At 52.0% G+C, this 22,174-nt stretch overlaps 3 protein-coding genes across 11 annotated transcripts in view; 2 read left to right on the forward strand and 1 right to left on the reverse strand.

Annotated features, from left to right (window-relative positions):
• Window positions 1-4,754, forward strand: part of SLC9A3R2 (SLC9A3 regulator 2) — a 31,435-nt gene extending 26,681 nt beyond the window's left edge. For 2 of the 3 annotated variants that reach the window (XM_015642972.2, XM_015642975.3), the window contains exons 5-7: window positions 124-167; window positions 621-683; window positions 2,251-4,754. In XM_015642972.2, coding sequence (XP_015498458.1) covers window positions 124-167; window positions 621-683; window positions 2,251-2,409 — 266 coding nt within the window. In that variant the 3' untranslated portion in view covers window positions 2,410-4,754. The remainder of the gene's footprint in view (window positions 1-123; window positions 168-620; window positions 684-2,250) is intronic. The other variant, XM_015642974.2, reaches the window with a different exon arrangement.
• A 653-nt stretch (window positions 4,755-5,407) lies between these two features.
• Window positions 5,408-10,863, reverse strand: NTHL1 (nth like DNA glycosylase 1). Of its 3 annotated transcripts, none has more exons than XM_015642976.1 (6): window positions 10,800-10,863; window positions 10,138-10,379; window positions 8,172-8,342; window positions 7,658-7,817; window positions 6,486-6,591; window positions 5,408-5,876 (listed from the first exon to the last, which is right to left on the reverse strand). In XM_015642976.1, the coding sequence occupies exons 1-6, from the start codon at window positions 10,861-10,863 to the stop codon at window positions 5,753-5,755; spliced, it is 867 nt and encodes a 288-aa protein (XP_015498462.1). In that variant the 3' UTR covers window positions 5,408-5,752. The 3 variants fall into 3 exon arrangements, 2 of the variants coding, with proteins under 2 accessions (XP_015498462.1, XP_015498463.1); XR_001524114.2 differs by having other exon boundaries at window positions 5,765-5,876; window positions 6,486-6,632; XM_015642977.1 differs by lacking the exon at window positions 6,486-6,591.
• Window positions 10,864-10,954: 91 nt separating this feature from the next.
• Window positions 10,955-22,174, forward strand: part of TSC2 (TSC complex subunit 2) — a 31,906-nt gene continuing 20,686 nt past the window's right edge. For 4 of the 5 annotated variants that reach the window (XM_015643131.3, XM_015643132.2, XM_015643129.2 and 1 more), the window contains exons 1-19: window positions 11,998-12,014; window positions 12,401-12,558; window positions 13,091-13,177; window positions 13,771-13,881; window positions 14,491-14,635; window positions 14,773-14,890; window positions 15,347-15,395; window positions 15,764-15,889; window positions 16,208-16,281; window positions 16,630-16,756; window positions 17,381-17,524; window positions 17,743-17,880; window positions 18,071-18,174; window positions 18,973-19,054; window positions 19,864-20,019; window positions 20,153-20,269; window positions 20,764-20,886; window positions 21,161-21,267; window positions 21,980-22,133. In XM_015643131.3, coding sequence (XP_015498617.1) covers window positions 12,421-12,558; window positions 13,091-13,177; window positions 13,771-13,881; window positions 14,491-14,635; window positions 14,773-14,890; window positions 15,347-15,395; window positions 15,764-15,889; window positions 16,208-16,281; window positions 16,630-16,756; window positions 17,381-17,524; window positions 17,743-17,880; window positions 18,071-18,174; window positions 18,973-19,054; window positions 19,864-20,019; window positions 20,153-20,269; window positions 20,764-20,886; window positions 21,161-21,267; window positions 21,980-22,133 — 2,100 coding nt within the window. In that variant the 5' untranslated portion in view covers window positions 11,998-12,014; window positions 12,401-12,420. Of the gene's footprint in view, window positions 10,998-11,997; window positions 12,015-12,400; window positions 12,559-13,090; window positions 13,178-13,770; window positions 13,882-14,490; window positions 14,636-14,772; window positions 14,891-15,346; window positions 15,396-15,763; window positions 15,890-16,207; window positions 16,282-16,629; window positions 16,757-17,380; window positions 17,525-17,742; window positions 17,881-18,070; window positions 18,175-18,972; window positions 19,055-19,863; window positions 20,020-20,152; window positions 20,270-20,763; window positions 20,887-21,160; window positions 21,268-21,979; window positions 22,134-22,174 lie in introns of those variants that run through there. The other variant, XM_015643130.2, reaches the window with a different exon arrangement.

Below are 22,174 nucleotides of genomic sequence, written 5' to 3' on the forward strand. Positions count from 1 at the left end.
GGGGTGGCAGGGGAGGAGGAAGGTGTGGGATGGCAGGTGATGCTGCTGAGGGATGCTCTCCTGGGAGCTGAGGCAGCAATCCCAGCTGAGGGGACTCACTGGGTGTTCTCTGTGTGTGTCCAGGTGTGGTGCCCCAGCCCATGACAAATGGATCTGCACAGACTCAGGTGAGTCCTCACCTGCCCCTGGGGACAGCCTGGGGGGATGTGTTGGAGTGAGCAGGAGGGATCAGGCTCTTTCCCTGGAAACCTCTTTCCCTGTGCCAGGTGAGCCTGGATGCTCAAGTCCCCAAGGCTCATTTAGCTCAGCTTCACTGCTGCCTCCTGCTTTAATTACTCCCCACCACAACTTTAATTTAGAGGCTGATCAAGGCAAATTTCAGCCCCATTTAATCCCTGGGAGAGAGGAGGAGGTGGCAGTGTCCCAGCTGTGGCAGGAGGTGCCAGGGCCCTGCCTGGGGTGTGGGAGAGCAGCAGGGGATGCAGGGGAGCTCCTGCAGCAGGACCATCCATCCCTTCAGCTCCGTTCCATCCCTGGAGCAGCCCAGCATTGCTGGAGCCAGGGATTTGTTGTGTTTTTTACTCTGGCACAAAGCAAACTGATGTTTTCCTTTCCTCCAGCTGAATGGAGGATCCACATCTTCATCTCACAGTGACCTACAGAGTCCTGGGAAGGAATCTGAGGTAAAAACCCCAAAGGCTCCCTGTCCCTTTTGCACCCTGAGTGCCATCCTGCCTCACAGTGCTCTCTATCAATCAGTTTTATTTTAGCTCCCAGACAAGGTTCACTTGTACCCACCCAGCAACCAAAATCCAGGCTTTTCTCTCATCCCTTGCACTGTGGGTGTTCACTGGCACCTCCTTGGGCAGTGATTCCTGCTTGGGTAATTTGGGAGGTGGGAGCTGAAGGGATGGCTGCAGGGTTTGGGATCTGAGGTGTAATTACACTGATGAGCTACAGCAAGGCTGGGGATCTGTGAGGAGCAGAGCTGTGAGGCTCAAGTGCTGCCAGCAGCACCAGGGCAGGCTAAAATTTTTTTTAAAAAAAGCCAATTTTAATTAATTTATTATTTTTTTTTAAATTTGGATCACAGTCAATTTATCACAGTGTTTAAAGGAGGGGAGGGGTTGTTTTTGGTGACAGGCTGGGCTGAAGGGGTTTCTGTGGTATGGCTCAGCACTGGAAAGGTTCAAAACTTGTTGGGCAAGGTGAAGTGGCAACCAAAAGTCAACACAGGGCATAGATCAGTATTCTCAGGCATTAATGATTTAGCAGGTTTTTCTCCTCTTAAAATAAGAAGTGGGGATTTGCACTAAGAAGTTGGGGATTCACAAAGTGCTCAAAAATTTACCTTTAGCACAAGGCTTTGCTGTAAATAGAGCAAAGTCTCCATGCAGGTGCCCTGTGGGGTCTCTGCTGTGCTGTCCCCTGCCCTGGGACATTTGGGAGCAGGAATGTGACAGCACCAAGTGCTCACATGGCCTCTCTGAGCACCCTCACTCGGGCACCAGCTGTGGCCAAGCGCCTGCAATCTGCCAGTTCCCCCCTGAGGAGCTGAATAATGCATGTCCTGATCCAATGGCTCTGCCCTGGGAAAGCCAGGCTGTGTCCTGGGGCTGTCCTGTGGTCACTGCACCGGTCAGAGTCCCTGGGGTGGGAAGCTGGGCTGTGCTGGAACTCTCCTGGGCTGCTCAGGGGTCTCTGGGGGGGTTTCCTGGGCTCAGTTTGGTTTAGTTCAGCCCTGCTGTTATCTCAGTGCTGATGGAAGGCTCTGCCCACCGTTCTCAGCAGGGTCTGTGCTCTGTTTCAGAGCTGGGCATGTGTGGTGGGGCAGCAGGAGAGCTCTGAAGGGTTTCCCTGAAACCAAAGATCTCCGTGCTGGCTTTACCCACGGCTGACACGAGTGCAGTGGGCAGCACCTCCCCAGTTCCTGCTTTTCCACTCCCAGCTGGGCAGTCACACATTCTTCAGGCAGGGGAAACACCCCCACAAAACAAATGAACTCCCTGGGCACAGCACAGGGAAGGAGCTTTGACTTTCTGCTCCTAAAAATCCCATCCCTGAGCATTTGCTTGTTGTGCAGGCTGGAGGAAATCCTTGGTGGGCTTGTTAAGCACTGGGAGGTGGTGGAGGGATGTGGCACTCAGTGCTGCTGACGAGCTGGGACTCGATGATCCCAGAGGGTTTTCCAAGCTCTGGGGTTCCGTGTGAGGGCGTGGGAAGGCTGACACTCCCTCCCTCCCCACGCAGGACGGAGACACGGACAAGAAGGACCCGTTTGAGGAGAGCGGGCTGAGCCTGAGCCCCACGGCCGCCGAGGCCAAGGAGAAGGTGAGGGCCAAGCGTGTGAAGAAGCGAGCGCCGCAGATGGACTGGAACAAGAAACGGGAGATTTTCAGCAATTTCTGAGCCCTGCTGGTGGCCGCCGTCCGCTCTCCTCTGCCCCAGCTCGGACATTTCTGAGGTGCCTACGCCCTGTCCCTCGGTGTCCACGTGAGATGCTTTGTGCTCTGCTCTTCACTGGTTGCTTTTACGAGGCGTATTTTAAAGTCCTTTTTATTTTTATTTTTTATTATTATTATTATTGTTGTTATTATTATTGTTATTGTTACTCACCAGCGATTCTCATAAGACAAATGTGACCAAAGCTCCTTTTCTCGCTTGCTCTTGAGCCCGGCTCCAGCTGCCCACCGTCCCCCATTCCTATGAGAAAGGACTGGAAGAATTTTAACTCTTGTTCTTTACCTGCATCATTTAGGCTTCTGTTACTTCTTTTTTATTTTTTCTGTGAGGTGTTTTGGCTTTGTGGGTGTCCCAGGCTGAGCCCCGTGGGATGCTCTGTGCCCCTGTGCAAACATCTCACGGCTCGTGGTGGGTCCCTGCAGGGTGGGGGTGCCAGGACCCCCCTCCCCAGCTCCCCATGCCCAGCATTAGCTACTCCCACCACGGGAAGATGGACTGTGGCTGGAAATGGTTTGTTGGCTTTGCTATTGAAGCAAAAGTATTTGTTTTGTTGGTTTTTTGTTTTTTTTTTTGTTTTATTTTATTGAAGTCCCATGTGTTTCCAGTTAGTTTAGGAACCTCCCCCCAGCAGCAGCTCCTGCCCAGGCAGTAAAAGCCCATTTTTCACCCCAAACAGCTGTGCAGAGGGGAGAGAGTGGGGTTTAAAAGCAAACCCCAAGGCCAAAGGGCACAGCTCTCCCTGCCTGCAGCCGTGGATGTGGCAGGGGAGGAGGGAGAGGAGCCAGTCCTGCCCCATGGAGCACGAAGATGACAACCACGAGATGCCACAAAAACTCCTTGGACAGACCTGGCAGCGGGGATCACCCAACATCTGCTTCCAGGAGGGAGCAGCTCTATCTGAGGCTCGGTACTGGGGAGTGGGGCTGGTCCAGGTCCCACCTGGGCTGGGTTTGGTGGCTCCAGCCAGGAGTGTCACTGCTGGAAGGACATCCTCCAAAACCGTGGGGCTGGAGATGGAGCAGGCACTGGTGTGATGGAGTGGGCAGCACCTTTGGCTTCCTGTGGCCTCCTCCAAAGCCCCACTCTGGGCATTGAGTGTATCTTTAAAGCATTACAGATTAAGTCCGTGTAAGCTCTTTATTGTTGCCTTTGGCTGTGTGAGTGAAGGTGACTCAGCTGAGCTGCAGCACTCCCAGGTAGCAGAGCTGAGGTAGCAGGGCAGGGGCTGGGGCTGTCCCACTCCCTCCCACACCCCAGCAGCAATCCCAGCCCGGCTGTGGGAAGGGACTGGGAGTACAAAGCCACTTTTCCCAGTCCCCTGGCCGTGGATGGTGTGACCACAGAGCTGTGGCTGTGCCCTGCTGGGATGAAACCCTCGCGTGGTCAGTGTGCTACGGATGTGGGAACGGCTCTGCACGGATTTCCTAAGGTATTTCCACATTTTGGAGCTAAAAGGTGCCTTATACCATTCTCTGCTCTCCTCAGCAGCGGGCTGGGGCTCAGCACAGGGGGTTTGGCTTCCCTGGGGAGCAGCTGGAGCCCGTGGCCTTATGCTGCTGGCAGGAGAGTGTGGAGCCTCAGGGGTGAAGGAGATGAGTTCTCTTTATGAAAGTTATCTTCTAGGATTGTCGATGGGCTGAACAGGTTGAAAATAATGACTTTGCAGAGGAACAGGTGCAGGTGTTTGGCTGTGGGTGACGAGACAGGCGCTGAGGTGATGGGGGATGTGGAGAGGCTGCCTCCCCTCGGGGCTCTGCCATTAACAAGACACCTCTTCCCCCTCCCACTTCAAATTCCTGCTCTCTTTCTGGCCCCCAAAATACTGTCTTCTCTCTCTGGGTAATGTTTGGAAGGAGCTCTTTTCCATGGTGTGCACGTTGCTTCCCGTGCCCGTGTTGCCAAACCCCGGCAGCGCCGGGCAGAGCATTCCCAGGACACGGCAGAGGGCACAGACCTGGTGACAACACCCCAATTCTCATCCAGGACTGCTGTACTTGAAGGGGGGAGTAAGAAAATAAACAACCTTGTGTAGTGTTGAATGTAGATCAAAAGAAATCGGGTGTGCAAATCCGTGTTGGTAAGATTGAAAATTTTAATCTCTTAGTCCGTGGAAACTGCTCCTGGTTGAAGCATTACTGCATTCCTGACATCTTGTAGCTCAGTAGTAATTATTCAGTTCCTGTACATTTAACTTGGAAAAGAAAGAAATCAATAAAGTCTAAGGCTGTCAGCAGCATTGCAAACCCACCATGTACACGGTAATGTCAGTAATAAACTTGGTTTGCCATGTACCCAGCACTTATCTGCTCCTTCCTCAGCTGCTCAGGGAGCCCAGAGCGGAACTGCAGCCCTTTAGCACATTGTAAACTTCGCTTCCTCCCTCGCCTCTTTAAAGAGGAGCTGGAATTACTCCTTTGAAGCTCCACAATGAAGTCAGCACTGCCCTTTCTTTGAAGAACAAAACCAGGGGTGGTGCTGTCCCTCTGTCAGCTCCTGGGGGTGGCTGCTGTAACCCTGGCACGAACAGGCAGTGGCACTGGCTCGGCCCCTGCCCAGAGGTCACTCATCCAGGCAGTGATTCCCTCTGCTCCTGCCTTGGGAAGGCTTCAGCTGCACCTCAGAATCCCAGGATCACCAAGGTTGGAAAAGATCTCCAGGATCATCGAGTTCAACCTGTGTCCCATCCCCAGCCCAGAGCACCGAGTGTCACCTCCAGGGCTGGGAACTCCAGCAGCTCCCTGGGCAGCCCCTTCCAGTGTTTAACAACCTTTTCCATGAAGAAATGGAAATCCTGCTGTCCACCCTGGATGCCCCCTGGCACAGCTCTTGCCCTGCTGGCAGCACAGCTGGTTGTGTGGCAGGGCTGGGCAGGTTGCCACGGTTCAGCCTTGCTGAGGTCACCCACGTTCTCCCTCAGCCAGTGTCACACAAAGGCCAGCAAAGCTCGTGGGTGCAAAAAAACCCCTCACCACCTTTATTAAACGAGTATTTACAAGCAGCAGCAAGTCCCTGAGCACAAAGCTTTCCTCTCCAGTGACTCAGTGTGGCACAGCTGGCACATGCTCAGCCATTCACCAGGCTGGAGCCTTCAGCTCTGTCCCAGCAGGATTGCTGCCTCTCAAAGCCCCTTTTTCCTCTGGAGAGCTGAGCCATTGCCAGTGGCTGCTCCCTGGGGCTGCTGCAGCAGGCTGCTGTCCCCTGCAGTCACACTGCCAGCCCTGTGCCAGGCCCAGCTTTAGCAGGACTCAGCCCAAGCAGCTTGGTGGCTCTCCAAAGGCTGGATGATCCCTCAGGGTCTCTTGGCAGCTGGGCAGATGTCTTGGTTGAGGCACTGGCTGCAGCGAGGGTTCACAGGCAGGCAGGTCTGCTGCCCAAAGCCCACCAGGAGCCAGTTGATCTCCTTCCAGAGGTCCCTGCAGAGAGAGGAGAAACAGCAGTGCTGACACACAGCTGCTTGGAAGGGGTAAGGAACAGCCTGTGGTGTTAATGGGATCCCTTTCCCCTTCTGCCTGTTCCTCCTGGCTTCCCCTGGAGGTGAGTCCCAGCCCTTCCTGATCCCTGCTAGGAACAGCCCTCCCAGCCTTTCCTGCTGCTGCTGAGCTGGGTGGGGAGCAGTGCCTGTGCTCGGGCACGTGCCAGGTGTGGAGCTGTCCCTGTGTACGTGTCAGCTGCTGTTCAATACTGAAAATCAATCACCAGCGGGGGCAGGATCCAGCCCTGGGCTGATGCTGCTGTGGCCACCGGGCTCAGCAAGGCCCTGTGTGGAAAAGCACCTGGCTTGAGTCGTGGTCAACTTGGTAAGGTAAAAATCAGGGGTCAAGAGCTCTGCTGGTGGAGACTGATCCATCTGACAGGAATAGAACCAGCACGCAGGTGAGGTGCTGCTGCTGCAGCTCTGGCAGAGGGGAAACACCTGCAGCTACTGCAACCCTGGAAAGGGGAGGGAGCCAAAATGCAGTCCCTGGAACTGCCCCAAGCAGGACTTTGTGCAGACATGGCTCCTGCAGCCAGCAGAGGCTCACCTGGGCAGCCACTCCTCCAGAGCCACCCGAGTCTCCTCAGGGTACTTGGTCTCCTTCTTCACCCACTTGAGCCTGTTTGAGATCCTGTGCACGTGGGTGTCCACAGCTGGGGAGGGAGAGCCCAGAGTTTAGGTGGGGCAGGCACACCTGAACGGAGAGAGCAGAGCCAGAGCTGCCTGTGACAGCCACCGGGCCCAGGGCAAGGCTTCCCCTGGGGGCAGCAGCCGGGGGAGCGGCAGCGCAGGGCAGGGGCTGCTCACTCCAAGAACAAACCTTTTCTTCCCAGGCCCAGAGCCAAAAGCACTTGGGGTGGGTGTCTCTCCCCAGGCTCACACAGCCCCAGCCAGCCTCTCTCCCAAGGCTCCCCTGCCCCACGGAGCAGGCACAGCATGCCCCCCATCCCTCTCCATGTTCTCATCCTCCCGGAGTTTCAGCTGAAGTTACGCAAATTGTGATCTCTGCCCCTTCCTCTGCCCACGTGGAAAACACATTTCATAATACCCACCAGCAGAGAGGGCTTGGGAGGCTTAAAGCAGTGTTTATAATGTGCTTTGAGCTCAAAAGCTCCGAATGCAAAGTGTATTATTGTTAGATCAGCAGTGATAAACCTGTCTCTGGGGCTAATTGGGCAAAACCCAGGAAATTGCTGTAAACAGGAAGACTAAGCCTTGCCTCCCAAATCAAAACGGAGCACACAATTATTTGGAAAACACTTGGCTGGTTTGGCTGCCTCTGGACTTCCCTCCCCCACAGCAGGAGAACAACAGAGCCCAAGAGCTGCTGGATGCAGTGCAGGGGCCACGGCCTGTCCAGCTGATGGTCACCAGAGGGGTGCAGGATCCAGCTCCCGCCTCATCCTGACTTTCCCAGGGCTCTTCCATCAAGCAGCACATCCTTTTGGAATGCTAATCTATCCCCAGGGACCTGCAGGTGATGGTCCAGCCCCATCTGGCACCAGCTCCCCAGGGCAGTGACCTCCCTTGGGAATTTCTGCTATCAAATTTGGGGAGGAACAGCAGCTGCTTAAATCCTACAGCTCACTGAGTGAGAGGCTGAGGGTCACATCGTTCCCCCACCCAAATACTCTGCAGATGTCTGAAGGGATATTACCAGGCTCCTGGGGAATGGATTGGGATTTAGGAGAGGGATGGGAAAAGCAGAGTCCAGGTTACCTATCCCAGCCACGCTGTCCCAGGCAATGTGCATGGCCAAATGGGCCATTTTGGGCCCCACTCCTGGCAGCTGCACCAGCTCCTCCACAGTGCTGGGGATGTCACCCCCGTACTTCTGCTTCAGGATGGCTGTGGTCTGCTTGATGTACTTCACCTTGTTCTGGAAAACCAAGGGGAAAGGCACACAGTCCAAGCTGCCCTCCAGCACAGGGAAAACAGACACACAGCCCAGAAAACCAGCCCAGAAAAGCAGCCATTCCTGAGTGTGTGTTACACATGGGAGCCATGGAGGAGACAGAGCCTTGACTTCTACTTGCAGTCAAAATGCTGAGAGCTGGGAGCTCCAAGCTCCCTGCAGGCTCCAGATCCTGCAGCCAAGAATCTCATCTTGCTGGCAATACAAAGTGCCAAAATTGGTGTCAAATCCAGCTTTTAGCCTGATCCCAGAGTAGAGCTCCCCACAGGAAGGGCACAGGGGGTTCCTCTGTGTTCCCTGTGGCGATCCTGCACTCACCCTCCAGAATCCCACGGGATAAATGATCTGTCCCAGGCTCTCATCATCCATCTGCAGCACGCTGTCCACGGTGAGGCCGCGCTGGCGCAGGCGCAGCATGGCAGCGCTCGTCACCTGGTCCTTGGTCTGGCTGGACAGCATCAGGGCCAGCAGCACCTGGTAGCGCATCACCTGGGGACAAAAGGGACACTGAGACACCCTGGGAGGGTCCAGCACCGTCCTCAGTGCACGGTGAGCTCCCACCCTTCAGCCTTACCCACCTCCAGAGACTGGGAGGTGAAACAGGAATAATCCATAACCTTTCATACAATAAAGGGAGGTAAGAAACACCTTCAAGCTCAGCTGTGAGAGGGCAGGGAGCAGCTCTGTTTGCTGGGATCTGACTCCAAAGACGCCAGTGCTGAACCACAAAGGGCTGGACAAAGCTTTTCCTGAGGATGGCATTCTCAGGAGACCCACAGCATGCACAAGTATAAATGCCCAATGATTTTTCATGCAACTTCTGCTCTAAGCAGCTTTTGAAAATCCCAAGCCTTTCCCCCTAGGCTTCAGTAGGAACCGGGTGTCTGGCTCCAGTGAGCTCCTCGGGGAACCAAATCCAAAGAACTGGGATGACAGAGACTGGGAGAAGAAGGACAAATCCCAGGAATTCCTCTGCTGCTTCCACACAGAGTTTATCTAGGCCATCACCTCCTATTTCCCAATTCTTTCTCCCCAGATGTGATTCCATCCCACCAGAGCGAGGAGGATGATGCAACTAACCCAAAATGACCTGGGACACAATCCTCCCTCCAGCTCTCCTGCAAAGTTTACAAAACCACAGGTGCACCAGGGAAAGGCCCTGAGTGCGTGGAAGCAGGATAATCTCAGGGTACAAAGAAATGGTGTGAGGAGCTGAGGGTTACAACATCCACTTTTTCTTGGAAGCAACAAGCCCGCTTCCCCAGGGAAGAGAAGCTATTTCTGTGTGGTGCACTGTGGTCCCCTGGCCCCACAGCTGCCAGCCCACGTGGCTGAGAGCGTGTGAGCTCCCTGGGTCTGGGCTCAGAGCTCATCTTCTCCCCAGGGATCCCAGCCCAGGGCAGGATGCCAGCAGCAAGGACAGCGTTCCATGTGCCAAGGCTGTCCAGCTGTGTCCTCCAGACCCCAGCAGGTCCTGCTGCTCCTCTGAGCCGGCCTCTGGATGATCCCCACATTCCCACTCCAGAGACTCCTGCTGCTCCAGTGCCTTGGGGTTGGATTAGCTGGTCTCCAAAGTCACCTCCAACCCTAACAACTCCCACATTCCCACTCCAGTGGCTCCCACTGCTCCTCCAAGTCTGCCCATGGGTGCTCCCCAAATTCCTCTGCGTGCCACAGGCACCTTGCTGGGTACTTTCCTTGGACTCCTACAGTCTTTTAAGGGAAAGAAGAACATGGCAGCACTGCCCCTCACATCCATCACATCCTCTGGGATTGGTCCCAGAGTCCCACTCCAATTTCTATCCTGAAAACATCCCACAGGGACAGATCCACGAGCATGAGGGAGGCTGTGTTGTCCTGTGCCTGCCAGAGCTGTTCCCTGTGGGACTGCTGATCCCTCTGGGAATGCTGTTCCCGTAGGAATGCTGGTTCCTGTGGGAATGCTGGTTCCTGTGGGATTGCTGTTCCTGTGGGAATGCTGGTTCCTGTGGGAATGCTGATCCCAGTGGGATTGCTGATCCCAGTGGGAATGCTGTCCCTTTGGGAATGCTGATCCCAGTGGGAATGCTGTTCCCTGTGGGAATGCTGTTCCCGTAGGAATGCTGGTTCCTGGGGGAATGCTGTTCCTGTGGGAATGCTGATCCCAGTGGGATTGCTGTCCCTCTGGGAATGCTGATCCCAGTGGGAATGCTGATCCCAGTGGGAATGCTGTCCCTTTGGGAATGCTGTCCCTTTGGGAATGCTGTCCCTTTGGGAATGCTGTTCCCAGTGGGAATGCTGGTACCTGCGGAGGTGCGCTGATGTCGTAGCACTTGTGCACTCCCATCTCATCCACGGGAGCATCCCTGCTGCTCCTCATCTCCCGGATGCGCTCCAGCTGCTCCCGCCAGGCCGGCGGCTCCCAGCGCTCTCCCCGGGGCTCGGCCCCATCGCCCTGTCCCTCTTCATAGGCGATGGCGAGGCTCTTCCTCCTCCTCCTCCTCCTGCTGCTGCTCGGCCTCGGGGTGCCCGCCGTGCCCTGGATCCCTGCAGGGGATGGCAGGGACATTCCAGGCTTGAGGAAAGCTGTCTCCACCGCTCGCAGAGCTCAGTGACAGCACCGGGCAGCCAGGGGAGCCCGAGCAGGGCGAGCTCCCTGCCCTCAGTCCCAAAGCGAGCACCGCAGCGCCAGGCACAGCCAGCACGGGCTGAGGGAGCTGGGAGACAAACGGCAGAAAGGTGACAGATGGGGACACAACACAGGTGAGGCTGCTGAAGGAGCATCCCCAGCCCAGGACACCCAGCCCGTGTCACAGCAGGCCGGGCCCCGGGGCAGCCGCAGCCGCTCCATGTGCGACACAGCCCCGATGCTCCCTCCCGGTACTGCCCGCAATCAGCAATCTCCCCTCTCCCCGTTCCCCCGGGAAGCCGCAATCCCTGTCTCCTATTGCTGATCCCCGTCCGTACCCGCGGTCCCCCCGGCCGAGCGGAGCCGCCGCAGCGCCGCGGGCCCGGCCCGGGCCGCCCTCATGGCGGCCCCGCCAACTACCGGGCCCAGAGAGCAGCGGGGCCGGAACGGGCGGGGCTCCCGCGGGGGCGGCGCCGGCACCGGGCCCCGAGCGGAGCGGGCCGGGGGCGGCGGGGCCGGGCCGGGCCGGGCTCGGGGTGAGTGATGGGGGGACACGGCACCTTGGGAGGGGAACGCGCTTTGGGGGCGCGCTGTGACCCCGCTGCGTTCGGGGGGTCCGCGGTGTGACCCCCGCTGTGTTTGGGGGATGTGCTGTGACCCCCGCTGTGCTCGGTGTGACCCCCGTTGTGTTCGGGGGGTGCTGTGCTGTGACCCCCGTTATGTTCCGTGTGACCCACGTTGTGTTCGGGGGTCTGTGCTGTGACCCCGCTGTGTTCGGGGGGTTTTGTGGTGTGAACCCCGCTGTGTGTCCCTAAGCGGTTGTGGCATGTCCTGGTTGGGCAGTGGGATGTGGCATGTCCTGGATGTGGCGTGTCCTGGATGTGCCGTGTCCTGGATGTGGCATGTCCTGGATGTGCCATGTCCTGGATGTGGCATGTCCTGGATGTGGCATGTCCTGGATGTGGCGTGTCCTGGATGTGGCGTGTCCTGGATGTGGCATGTCCTGGATGTGCCATGTCCTGGATGTGCCGTGTCCTGGATGTGCCGTGTCCTGGATGTGACATGTCCTGGATGTGCCGTGTCCTGGATGTGGCGTGTCCTGGATGTGGCGTGTCCTGGATGTGCTGTGTCCTGGATGTGCCATGTCCTGGCTTGTTTGGCAGTGGCAGGGGGACAATGTACCATTGCCTGGGGTGGGTTAGGGCTGTGGGGTCCCCAGGTGAGCACTCCCCTGGGGACAGAGGGCTGGGGGCTGTGTGTGTCCCCGAGGATGGTGGGCAGGGGTCTGTGTCCCCTGGTGACACTGGGCAGGGTCTGTGGTGTGTCCCCTGCGATGCAGGGACAGGCTCTGTATCACCAGGGACTGCTGTGTCCGGGGTGTGGGAAGGCCATGGGATGGATGTCCATGGGAATATTGGGGTCTGGGGTCGTGCAGGGTCGTGTGCCCAGGGAAAGGGGAGGCAGGTTTTGGGGGTTGTTATAATGACCATCCTTGTTCTTGCCCCGTCTTTCTCTTGCCATGGCAGCACTTGGATGTTCCACCACTCAGATTTGTAAGTCCTTCCTCACTTCCACATCAAGAGCACAGCCTGGTGTGCTTGGTCTTTGCTTTGGGAGCAGGTGTCCAGCTCACACCCTCTAAAAAGTGTGTACATGTGGATAGACTGCAAAAATCAGCGTGTGTGGTGGGCTGGGCATTCCGAGCTCCCAGGAAAGGGTATCCCAAAGGTGCCCTGTTCCATGGAGAGCTGCAGGGTGTGGGTGCTGAAGGCAGGAACAGCACGAGCTCCTTGTGTTTCCTCAGTGTTGGGCTTCTCCATGTTTGAAAAGGCTCAAGACACACTTTGGAAAAGCCCCTGTGTGATGCTGTTATTGGGCTTTTCCTGCTGAAATATTCCCCTTGGCCCTTCCTTGGCAGAACCCTGTTCTGTGTTTGCAGGGCCTCAGCACTTGGCAGCAATGGCAAAGCCTCAGAGCAAAGATTCCGGCCTGAAGGAGAAGTTCAGGAACCTCCTGGGGCTGGGAACATCCCGGGGAAGTTCCAAGTCGTCGGAGGGCAAGCAGACAGAGTTTATCATCACTGCAGAAATACTCAAGGTGTGAGAACTGAGTGAAGGGCTGGGGTAGTGCCTGGGGTATCTCAGCTGAGGGGACTGGGAGGGCTCGCTCCTTGCCTGGGTGTTTTGGCATTCGGTTCCTCTCCATCATTCCCTGTCCTGATCTCTCAACTCATTCTCCAGTGAACTGAGAGCTCAGCTACTTTGCAGCTCCAGCATTTGGATTATTCACTCTTTGAATACTCCAGAGATACCTGTTATGTTGGGTTACAGGGTATTTCCCTGTGCCCTCTGTTTTTACAGTCTGAGCTTGATGAAGTTTCTGCGGTGGCAGTTCCCACAAGCTGGGAGCTGTTTCTTTTTTATGAAAGCCTTATGGTTCTGTGGAAATGAAAAATAAAATAATTGATTCCAGTAATTGGTACCACAAGTCTGTAAGCAGAATAGTTGGCACACAAAGAGGAAAATACAAAAAAAAAAAGAGAGAGAAGGAGACCAGAATTCCTTCTCCCCTTGGAGATAAATGTTTCTGGTAAGATAAACTGTTAGCTTATTTCTCCATTTCTTTCCAGGAACTGAGCATAGAGTGTGGATTGAGTAACAGGATACGAGCCATCAGTCAAATCTGTGAAGTGGCAAAAACCAAAAAAATTGAAGAGGTGAGTTCCAAAGTGTTCAGTGAGTATTGGAAGAATGGAAATTTGAGCAGCTCTCAAACTATCACAAGAGACTCCTATTGTTTAGAAAGCTTCTTAAAATGGGTGATCCCAGAGGCTGCTTTGTGCTGTCAGAGGAAATTAATCTGCCCAACCTTCCAGCTCTGGAGCAGAGGGGATGGAGCTCTTGGGCTTCCTGGACCTTCCTGGAAGGAGAATGCTGGGGATATTCGGGATAGTTCATAGGAGATGATGTTTAGAGGGGTTTCCTTATCTCCTCCTGGCTTGTTAATAAGCAGCCCCCAATTGGTTTTGAACTCATCTTGTAGCTGGGTGAAGGCTTCTGCACAAATATTCCCACTTGAAGTGAGTGTGGAACGAGGAATTGCAGTTCCTGGGGTGTAGGGCAGGATTTGGTGTCTGCTGTGCTCCATCAGGTGGGTGAGTGTCCCTCAGAACAGAGAACTCCAGATGTGCAACCCCTGGATCTTCAGCATGAATTGCCAGCATTCATCGTGGCCTTCAGATGCCAGGAGGAGCTGAGATTTCCTGCCTCATGCCTTTGTTTTGGTTTGTGTTTTTGTTTCTGCTGGCAGCACGCCGTGGAGGCCGTGTGGAAGGTGGTGGCTGACATGCTGCAGCCGGAGCGTCCCGCCGAGGCCAGGCACGCCGTGCTTCACCTGCTCAAGTCCATCGTCCAGGGACAGGTGACAACAACCCCAGGGGACAGAGAACACTCACCTGAACTGGCCTTTGTGCAGGGGGGAAGTGGGAAAAGCTCCAGGGAGCTCTTCTCTCTACAAACGTTCATATTTGTATTTTCGGTTGTGTCTCACTAATGAAAAGAAGAAGCATTTTAATTTTAAGTCTTGGTTTGACCCTGTAGCAAAAGTTTTCATACAACTCATAGAAATCTGTTCTGGTTTGGGGTAATGCTCTTGAGAAAGAGGAAATACTTTGGGTTAAGTTCAGCATAATTCAGCAGATTTTACGTGGTCTTTGCCCAGACCTTCTAGTCCCAGTTTGCAGCTGGTTTTGATGTTTGCATGCATGTATGCATGGGGTTCTGTGTGAGACACTTCTGGGCAGGCCAAGTTCAGCACACAACAAATTCTTCAGATTTCCCAACGTGTTGCACAAATACAGGGCTGAATCAGCCCAAAGCTGTCGTTTTCAGTGTTCTGAGAAAGCAGGGCTGGATGCTTATGAAGAACATAGACATTGATTCAACAAAAAGATAATTTCAGGCATGGAGATTACTGAGGGAGACCTTGATAATGTCCAGGCCTTAACCCCTTCCCTTTCTTTATTTCAAGGGTGAGAGATTAGGGATCCTCAGAGCCCATTTTTTTAAGGTTATTAAGGATTATCCCTCCAATGAAGATTTGCATGAAAGGCTTGAAGTGTTCAAGGCTCTGACAGAGAATGGAAGATACATCACCTACTTAGAGGAGGAGCTGGGTGAGTATTGTCCCAACCCCTCTTCACTGTGGTGGGAACAAATCAAGGCAGAGACATGCAGTGATTACAGAAAAAGGTGGTGGTATCATCCCTGGGTGGAATGTGTATTGTAACAGGGTTTTTTTTTCTTTTTTTAGCTGATTTTGTGCTACAGTGGATGGATGTTGGGTTGACATCTGAGTTCCTCCTGGTTTTGGTGAACCTGGTGAAATTCAATAGCTGCTATCTGGAAGACTACGTAGCTGACATGGTCCAGTAAGTTGTTTTTTTTTAACTCCTGCCTGCTTATTCCTGGGAAATTACAGAGAAAGTTGCAGATCAGTGTACAGACAACTGAGGTATTTTTCATCCCCATCTGGATCTGTTTTGTCCCAGGTGATTTCTGACAAATATTTGATTTTCAGTTCTTGTGGTGCTCAGATCTGTTTTAGTTTAAGTTGATGTGCTTTTCCCATTCCATGGGGTGGGCCTGTTTGCATTGCTTGGTCTCACAGGGGTCTGTGCTGTTACCTGAGCTGCATTTAAATCTCCCTCTAACTTTATAAAAGAGATTGCAGGGCTCAGTGTCCCTGAGGGTGTCACCAGCATTGCCACAGGAAGGGCAGTGAGGAGTTAAAAAACATGGCAATTAACCTGACTGTTCTGGCTCTTTGTAATTTGCCTAAAATCATGTGGAGCAAACAATTCTCATTAAATGTTCTTTCTTAACAGCAAGATCTGCCTCTTGTGCATTCAGACATCATCATCTATGGACATAGAGGTCAGTGATCTGAGTTTCCTTTAGTACTGCAGAACTCTTTGAAGTTCTTTGAAAATGTAACTTTTACAAACAAAATCAGATCATCAGACTCTGGGTTTATTCTCATCTTTCAAGAGAGCTGATGCAATATGTTGTTTGTAAACCAATATAAGTCATACATTCCAAAGCAAAGTCATTTATTCCAAAGCAAACAGAGCATTAATCAGTTTGATAAGTGAATTGCCAGTGCTTTTTTAAAAAGAAAAAAAAATAACCAAAAATATCTTCATCCCTCTTGACTTCCAAAAAATTTCCTGGGTGTGCCAGGTGAGACTTTGAGCTGGTTGATTCACAGGGAAGTGTACAACCATTTTGTCTTTTTCCCCAAGATTTCCTTGCAAGTGCTGGATGCAGTTGTTTGTTACAACTGCCTGCCCTCGGAGAACCTGCCCGTGTTCATCATCACCCTGTGCCGCACCATCAACGTGAAGGAGCTCTGTGAGCCCTGCTGGAAGGTCAGAACCCCTGCTTGCTTTGATGAATTCACTCCTGGATGAGGTGTCAGACATACCTGGGCACACCTGACACCAGTTCCAGCTCGGTTTTAAGAGTAAATTAAAAAATTGCTTAAGTATGGAGGGATCAGCATCTCATTAGTGCAAATCAGGTCATGTCCATGGGGTTCCCCCCTGGATTCAGCTGCTGTGACAGGCTTCTGGCCTGCCTTGGGAAAGGCAGGACACTTGTACTCCAGAATCATGGAGTTAAATCCACATTTAGGCTACTGAGTGTGATAACAATGAGGGATTGAGGTGTTCTCTCTGAATTTGCAGCTCATGCGTAACCTGTTGGGAACTCACCTGGGACACAGTGCCATCTACAACATGTGCAGGATCATGGAAGACAGGTAAAGGAGGAGGATCCAAGAAATCCAGGGAATTCAGTAAGGTCCCAGTGAGATAGAGGGGGAGTCACCAACCTCAGCAGAACAAGCTGAAGGTTCTGGTGCTCAGAAATAAATTCCCTTTCTAGTTAGGCTGCTGAAGTGCTCATTTGGGGCATTTTCTGAATTTAATTTCCCTCTGTTTAAAGTTGTGGTGAGTGATTTTTCTCCTTTTCATGTTTATCCATTGCTGTGCAAGGCCCTGATGTGTAACAGCTGGGAATTCCTGTTGGGACAGTGCATATTCCTATTGACTTTGTATGCTGAAATAATTGTGGCATGGGCTGAATCTTCCCTTCCCCCTGTGCTTAGATCCTACATGGCAGATGCAGCCCTGCTGAGAGGAGCTGTGTTCTTTGTTGGGATGGCTTTGTGGGGGGCTCATCGCCTCTGTTCCCTCAGGAACTCCCCAACTTCAGTGCTGCCTTCATTCCTCAAGGTAGGCTGGGATGCTGGGGGAGCTTTTTCGTCAATTGGACAAATTTAGACCAAAAACTTGAGATTTTTGTAGGCCTGAAGGACGAGAGGGAGAAGTTGGCTGTGGGGTGAAGCAGGGAGAAATGGTAAAACAAGTAAAACAAGAGGATTTCTGTCTGTAGGTGAGGCCTCCTTCTCTGATAGCTTTGGCCAGAAAAGCAAAGTCTGAATCCTTTCTAGCAAATACCTACATCGTGGGTACTTAAGCTTAAAAAATAAAATACAAAGCAACAACTTCCATTCCTCCGTGGGTGGTACAAAAAGTGAGGGAGGATGTCTTCAGGGACAGCCTCAAGAGCTCTCAAAATTTCCTCATCTGAGTGCCTCAAGCAGGAATTACTGGCTTTAGTCCCCTTGTCTGCCTGTAGGATGGGGCTGTGTCTGCCACCTGAGCTCCAGCTGCTCGCAGGAGAGCAGAACTGCTCTTGAGAACGTGGTTCTGTGCTGTGTCCTTTGTGTGCAGAGACTCCAGTGGGTTTATCTCAGGCCTCCAGGCTGATCTCCTAATTAACAAGGCATTTGAATGCAGAGGATTTCTGGGCTCTGCTGCCACCTGCTCACTGACTGAAGTGTTTTTGGGTTCCAGGCCATGACCTGTCCCAACGCAGTCGTGTCCTACGAGATCGTTCTGTCCATCACACGCCTGATCAAGAAATATGGGAAGGAGCTGCAGGCTGTGACCTGGGATATCCTCCTGGACATCATGGAGAGGCTGCTGCAGCAGCTGCAGGTGGGTGCTGGGCCTCCCTGCACGTGCTTTCAGTCCCAAGGCTTTGCCATAAATTGTTTTGCAAATGGATCTGTTTGTGCACTGTGGGGAAACTGAGGCTGAGAAAGGCTTAGCCCCGTTCTCACTGCTGTGGTTCTCGGAGTTTTCTGTTTGTTTTGTAAAATTAACACTTTTTGGCAGGGTGGAACTTTTTCAGGAATGGTTTTGTCTCTTTTCAGGTTCTGGAGAGCCAAGAGCTGAAGTCCATTGTACATGATCTTTTGACCACAGTAGAAGAACTCTGTGACCAGAATGATTTTCATGGCTCTGAAGAGAGATTTTTTGAGCTGGTGGAAAGATGTGCTGATCAGAGACCAGTAAGGCTTTATTACTGCCCACCTTTCGGGTCTGTTCTCTTACAGCTGAAATTTGAGTCCTAAAACAGGAAATTGTCAAAAAATCCCAGCAAGGACTTCCCTGAGCTTCATTCCAGTGCTGGGGGTTGGGGGAATGGATTTGTTATGTTGGCTTATTCACTAAAAACATTTCTTGATCTTCCCATAAAAGGAATCTTCTGTGTTAAACCTGATAACATACAGAGCTCAGTCCATCCACCCTGCCAAAGATGGCTGGATCCACAACCTGCAGCTCTTAATGGAGAGATTCTTCAGGTAGGAAATCATAACTTTGGGAACTTCTTACATCTAAGAAGCACTTTCAAGTGTTTCTTGCCACCTTGTCATGTCAGGTAATTTTCTGAAAGGTTTTCTGAAGTTCTGAGTTAGTAAATGGCTGCTGAGAAGTGGTAGTCCCAGGGCACAGCACATGAAAAGACTTATTTAACAGAAGAAAAGCTTTCCACTGAGTTCTTTATGCTGCTTTTTTCCTTCTTCTCTTTCTTTCCATTCAATGCTATTCCAATTAACTTAGGCAGTTGTGTTCCACTCCACAGCACTTTGTAGTTCTGACACCAAACAAGATTTTCCTGTTAAGCATTAGGATTGCATGTGGGTATTCAGTATTCCAGTTATCTGCCTTTGAATTGGTGCTCCCTAAGGGATTCTGTGCTCTGAAACATCAACACAGAGCAACAACAAACTTCTGTCTCCTGTGTGAAACGCTGCCAAGGAGCAGCTCTTCCTCAGTGCCATGTGTTTGGTTTTAAATTCGCTCACCAGAGCACTTGTTCTTCTGACATGTGCTTCCTGGTTTGGATTGGAAATGGGAAAGCTGCAATTACAGGTCTGCAGAAGGAGTAAAAGCTGAATTGGGATTTGAATTTCCAGTTGTTCTTGAATCTCATTTCAGATGTAGAGACATTAATTGAGGGCTGAGCTGATCTCTCACAGTTACTGTTCCAACTCTGAAGAAGTTTCTTATTTTCCTGTAGTTTTATTTTTCTTTTCCCCCTTCCCTAAATATCAACACCTCTTTATTTTACCCATTTTGGATTTGCTTTTCTGTTTCAGGAATGAGAGCCGTAGTGCTGTTAGGATTAAAGTTCTGGATGTGCTGTCCTTCGTGCTGAGCATCAACAGACAGTTCTATGAGGTGGGTGTTTGCCTGGGGGTCCCAGCTGAGCTCTCAAAGCTTTTGGTGGTGCACATTTTCCTGGGGGCTTCAGACCATGGGGAAGGTCCAGCCCTAGGCTCTAAATCTCACTCACCCAGACTTCTTTCTTTGGGATGCTTGGAGGGGGATTTGCCATTATTTGTCCTTAGCTGGATACAGGAATGTGCAGCTTGCAGTGGGAGCTGCAGGGGTTTGAGGACAGACCTGGTTGTGCCTTGGCTTCCCTGTTTTAAGGCCATTAATTCCATGTCCATTTTGTTTTGGAAGAATTGTCAGTGGATGTGAGAGGTGCAGATTTAAAAGCTTTGGGAAAGGATGGGGACTGGACATACCGAGCACTTGGACTGGTCTTGCAGTTCAATTGCTGCCCAAGATGGAAACTCCCTGAGAGAGGAGTTAGGGAAGAGCTCCAGGGATATCTTGAGCTCCTCAGGATGTGCCCAAAGTGTCAGAGGGCAGGAAGGGGCAGAGATGCTCTTTGGATTCCTTCAGGATTTGTGAAAACATGAAGCTGTTGGTGTTTCTCTCAAAAAACCAAGGCCTAGAAATCCCTTGTCTGTTTGAGCCTGGGCTGTCAGTTCAAATAAAAGTTTATTGAAAAGTTCAATAAAACTCACAAATATCTGGAGGGATGGCAGGCAGAAATACCTGTTGGTTGGAAGAGGAGATGAAGGGATGAAACAGTGGAGGAACAAGCCTGCTACCAGAATAGCTGAATTCTTTTGTTTGCAATTCTTTCTCGAGCATGCTGAGCACCTGACAGCTTAGGATGGTGTGTCCTCTTGCAGGAAGAGCTGATAAACCTGGTGGTGATCTCCCAGCTGGCTCACATCCCAGAGGATAAAGACCATCAGGTCCGAAAATTGGCCACTCAGCTGCTGGTGGACCTGGCTGAAGGCTGCAACACTCATCACTTCAACAGCCTGCTGGATATCATAGAGAAGGTGGATAAAACCTCCAGGGCTGGCAGCTTTTCCAGCAGGGATGATTTCCTGAGGCTTCCCTCACCTTCCAGCATGGAAATAGAGAAAGGATGTGCTGCAGGTTTAAACCATGTGTTGCTTTTCCCTTTCAAAGGTGGCTGCACATTCCCTGTCATCTCCTTCAGAGCTGGAAGAGAGGGACTTGCTGTCGTACTCAGCTTCTCTGGAGGATGTCAAGACAGCAGTCCTTGGGCTCCTGATAATTCTTCAGGTAAATGCTGCAGAGCATTAAACACAGATTGTCCTTAATACTCTTCTGCTGGACTTGGCTTTTTGGATAACTCTTCTCCCACTATTAATTATTCTGAATTTTGTGTATCTATTCAATATTTTAACTCCTGTTTTGGTCAATCCTTTGATTTTGAGTGCTGTGGGACTGTTTCCTAAGTTGTATTTTCTTAACTCCCATTGTATAACCCAGATGAGCACATTTTCCTGTGTGGAGGGAGGATGTGGCCATAAACTGGCAGAAAGGAGGAGTTCATAACCTGGAATAGATTTAATAGAACTGTTTGAGCAGCATGTGCTGGAGCATGGGCTGTTCTCTGGAGCAGCCAGAGCTCCTCTGGAGTCTCTGCTGAGGTTCCTTCCAGAGCCACCTGCTTGTGTCACATTGAGGGTGAAGTTTTTGCTGTATTTCTGCTGGAGCTGGCAGTGCAGCCCCAGGTTTGTGACAGATGCTGGGCTGTGTTTGTGTGCCTGCAGACCAAGCTATACAGTTTGCCCTCCAGCCACGCCACGCGGGTGTACGAGATGCTGATCCAGCACGTCCAGCGCCACTACATCTACTCCTACAGCCTCCCTGTGGCCAGCAGCATCAGGCTGCAGGTAGGAGCAGCCCCTGTGCTCCCAGGGCCACGGCTGCACAGCCCTCTGGGGCTTCAGCTGGGGACTGGGTGCTCTAGAGCTTGCAAGAAGTAGAATGAAACGTTTCTTGGCTCACACGGGTAAATGCGGCGTGACACCTGCAGTGATGCCTCCTGCAGAACAAGCCATGGCATCTCTTAAAAATCCTTCTGCTCCTGGAAAAATATTGTACAGGGGTGGGGGAGTATTCCAGTGGCTCAGGGTTGGAGTGACTCCAGTGTGTTCCCTGTTGCAGGTGTTTGATTTCCTGCTGATGCTCCGAGCTGACTCCCTGCACCGCCTCGGCCTCTCCAACAAGGATGGGGCAGTGAGGTTCAGCCCCTACTGCCTGTGTGATTTTGTGTAGGTTTCTCATTGTGTTAAACAAAAGAATCAGAGTGGTTTGGGTTGGAAAGGGATCCCAGAGCTCAACCAGTGCCACCCCTGCCATGGCAGGGACACTTTCCACTGTCCCAGGTTGTTCCAAGCCTTGCCCAGCTGGGCCTTGGACATTTCTTAATTTATTTTTTATTTTTAAAAAGCTGTTTTCCAAACTAAATTGTGTTCTTGGGTTCCTTAGTGTTCCATCAGTTGCAATGTGCAGTTTTTCGAAGTTTTCCACTTCCTAGACCAGTCTGTAGTTACAGCCTAGGATTGTCTGAACCAGTAACTCATTGGTGAGCTGCTCTTACAAATCATTTACCTGTAGAGCTTTCAACCTCAGACATGAAATTTGAGTTCCTGCTCATAAAACTTCCCCCAAAAATGTGCAATTTTTTGCCTCAAACCAGTTCCACACTGAATTTTGATTCGATGATTTGTACAAATCTGGGTAGTTTTAATTTTATAGCTCGTCTGAAGTTGTGCAACACAAAATACACATTTCTAAATTAAATACAAAAAATCCTTCACTTGACCAAATTGGCTCATTGCTGTGTGTCTGTGGGGCAGTCCTGTGCTTTTTAAAACTGAAAATGCAGATCCTGTTGCTCAGCCTTTAACCTGGCTCCCAAAAATGCTGCAGGTCACATGAATGAGTAGAAATAACGTATTTTTCTCCCTTTGTGTGTTGCAGAGAGGCAGAGAAAAGGGCATCTGAGAAGAAGCCCCCTGGCACCCTGTCCCCTCCTTCAGGCAGCCCCAGTGTGCCTTCCCAAGGTGCCACTGTCCGGGTGGGACACCTGCCCTACTCCATGGTCTTTGGGGTCCTCCTGCAGTGCTTGAAGCAGGTATGTCCTGTCCTGGTGTCCTTGTGTCCCCTTGGGGTGTC

Source organism: Parus major, chromosome 14, assembly GCF_001522545.3.
Source record: "Parus major isolate Abel chromosome 14, Parus_major1.1, whole genome shotgun sequence".
NCBI lineage: Eukaryota > Metazoa > Chordata > Aves > Passeriformes > Paridae > Parus > Parus major.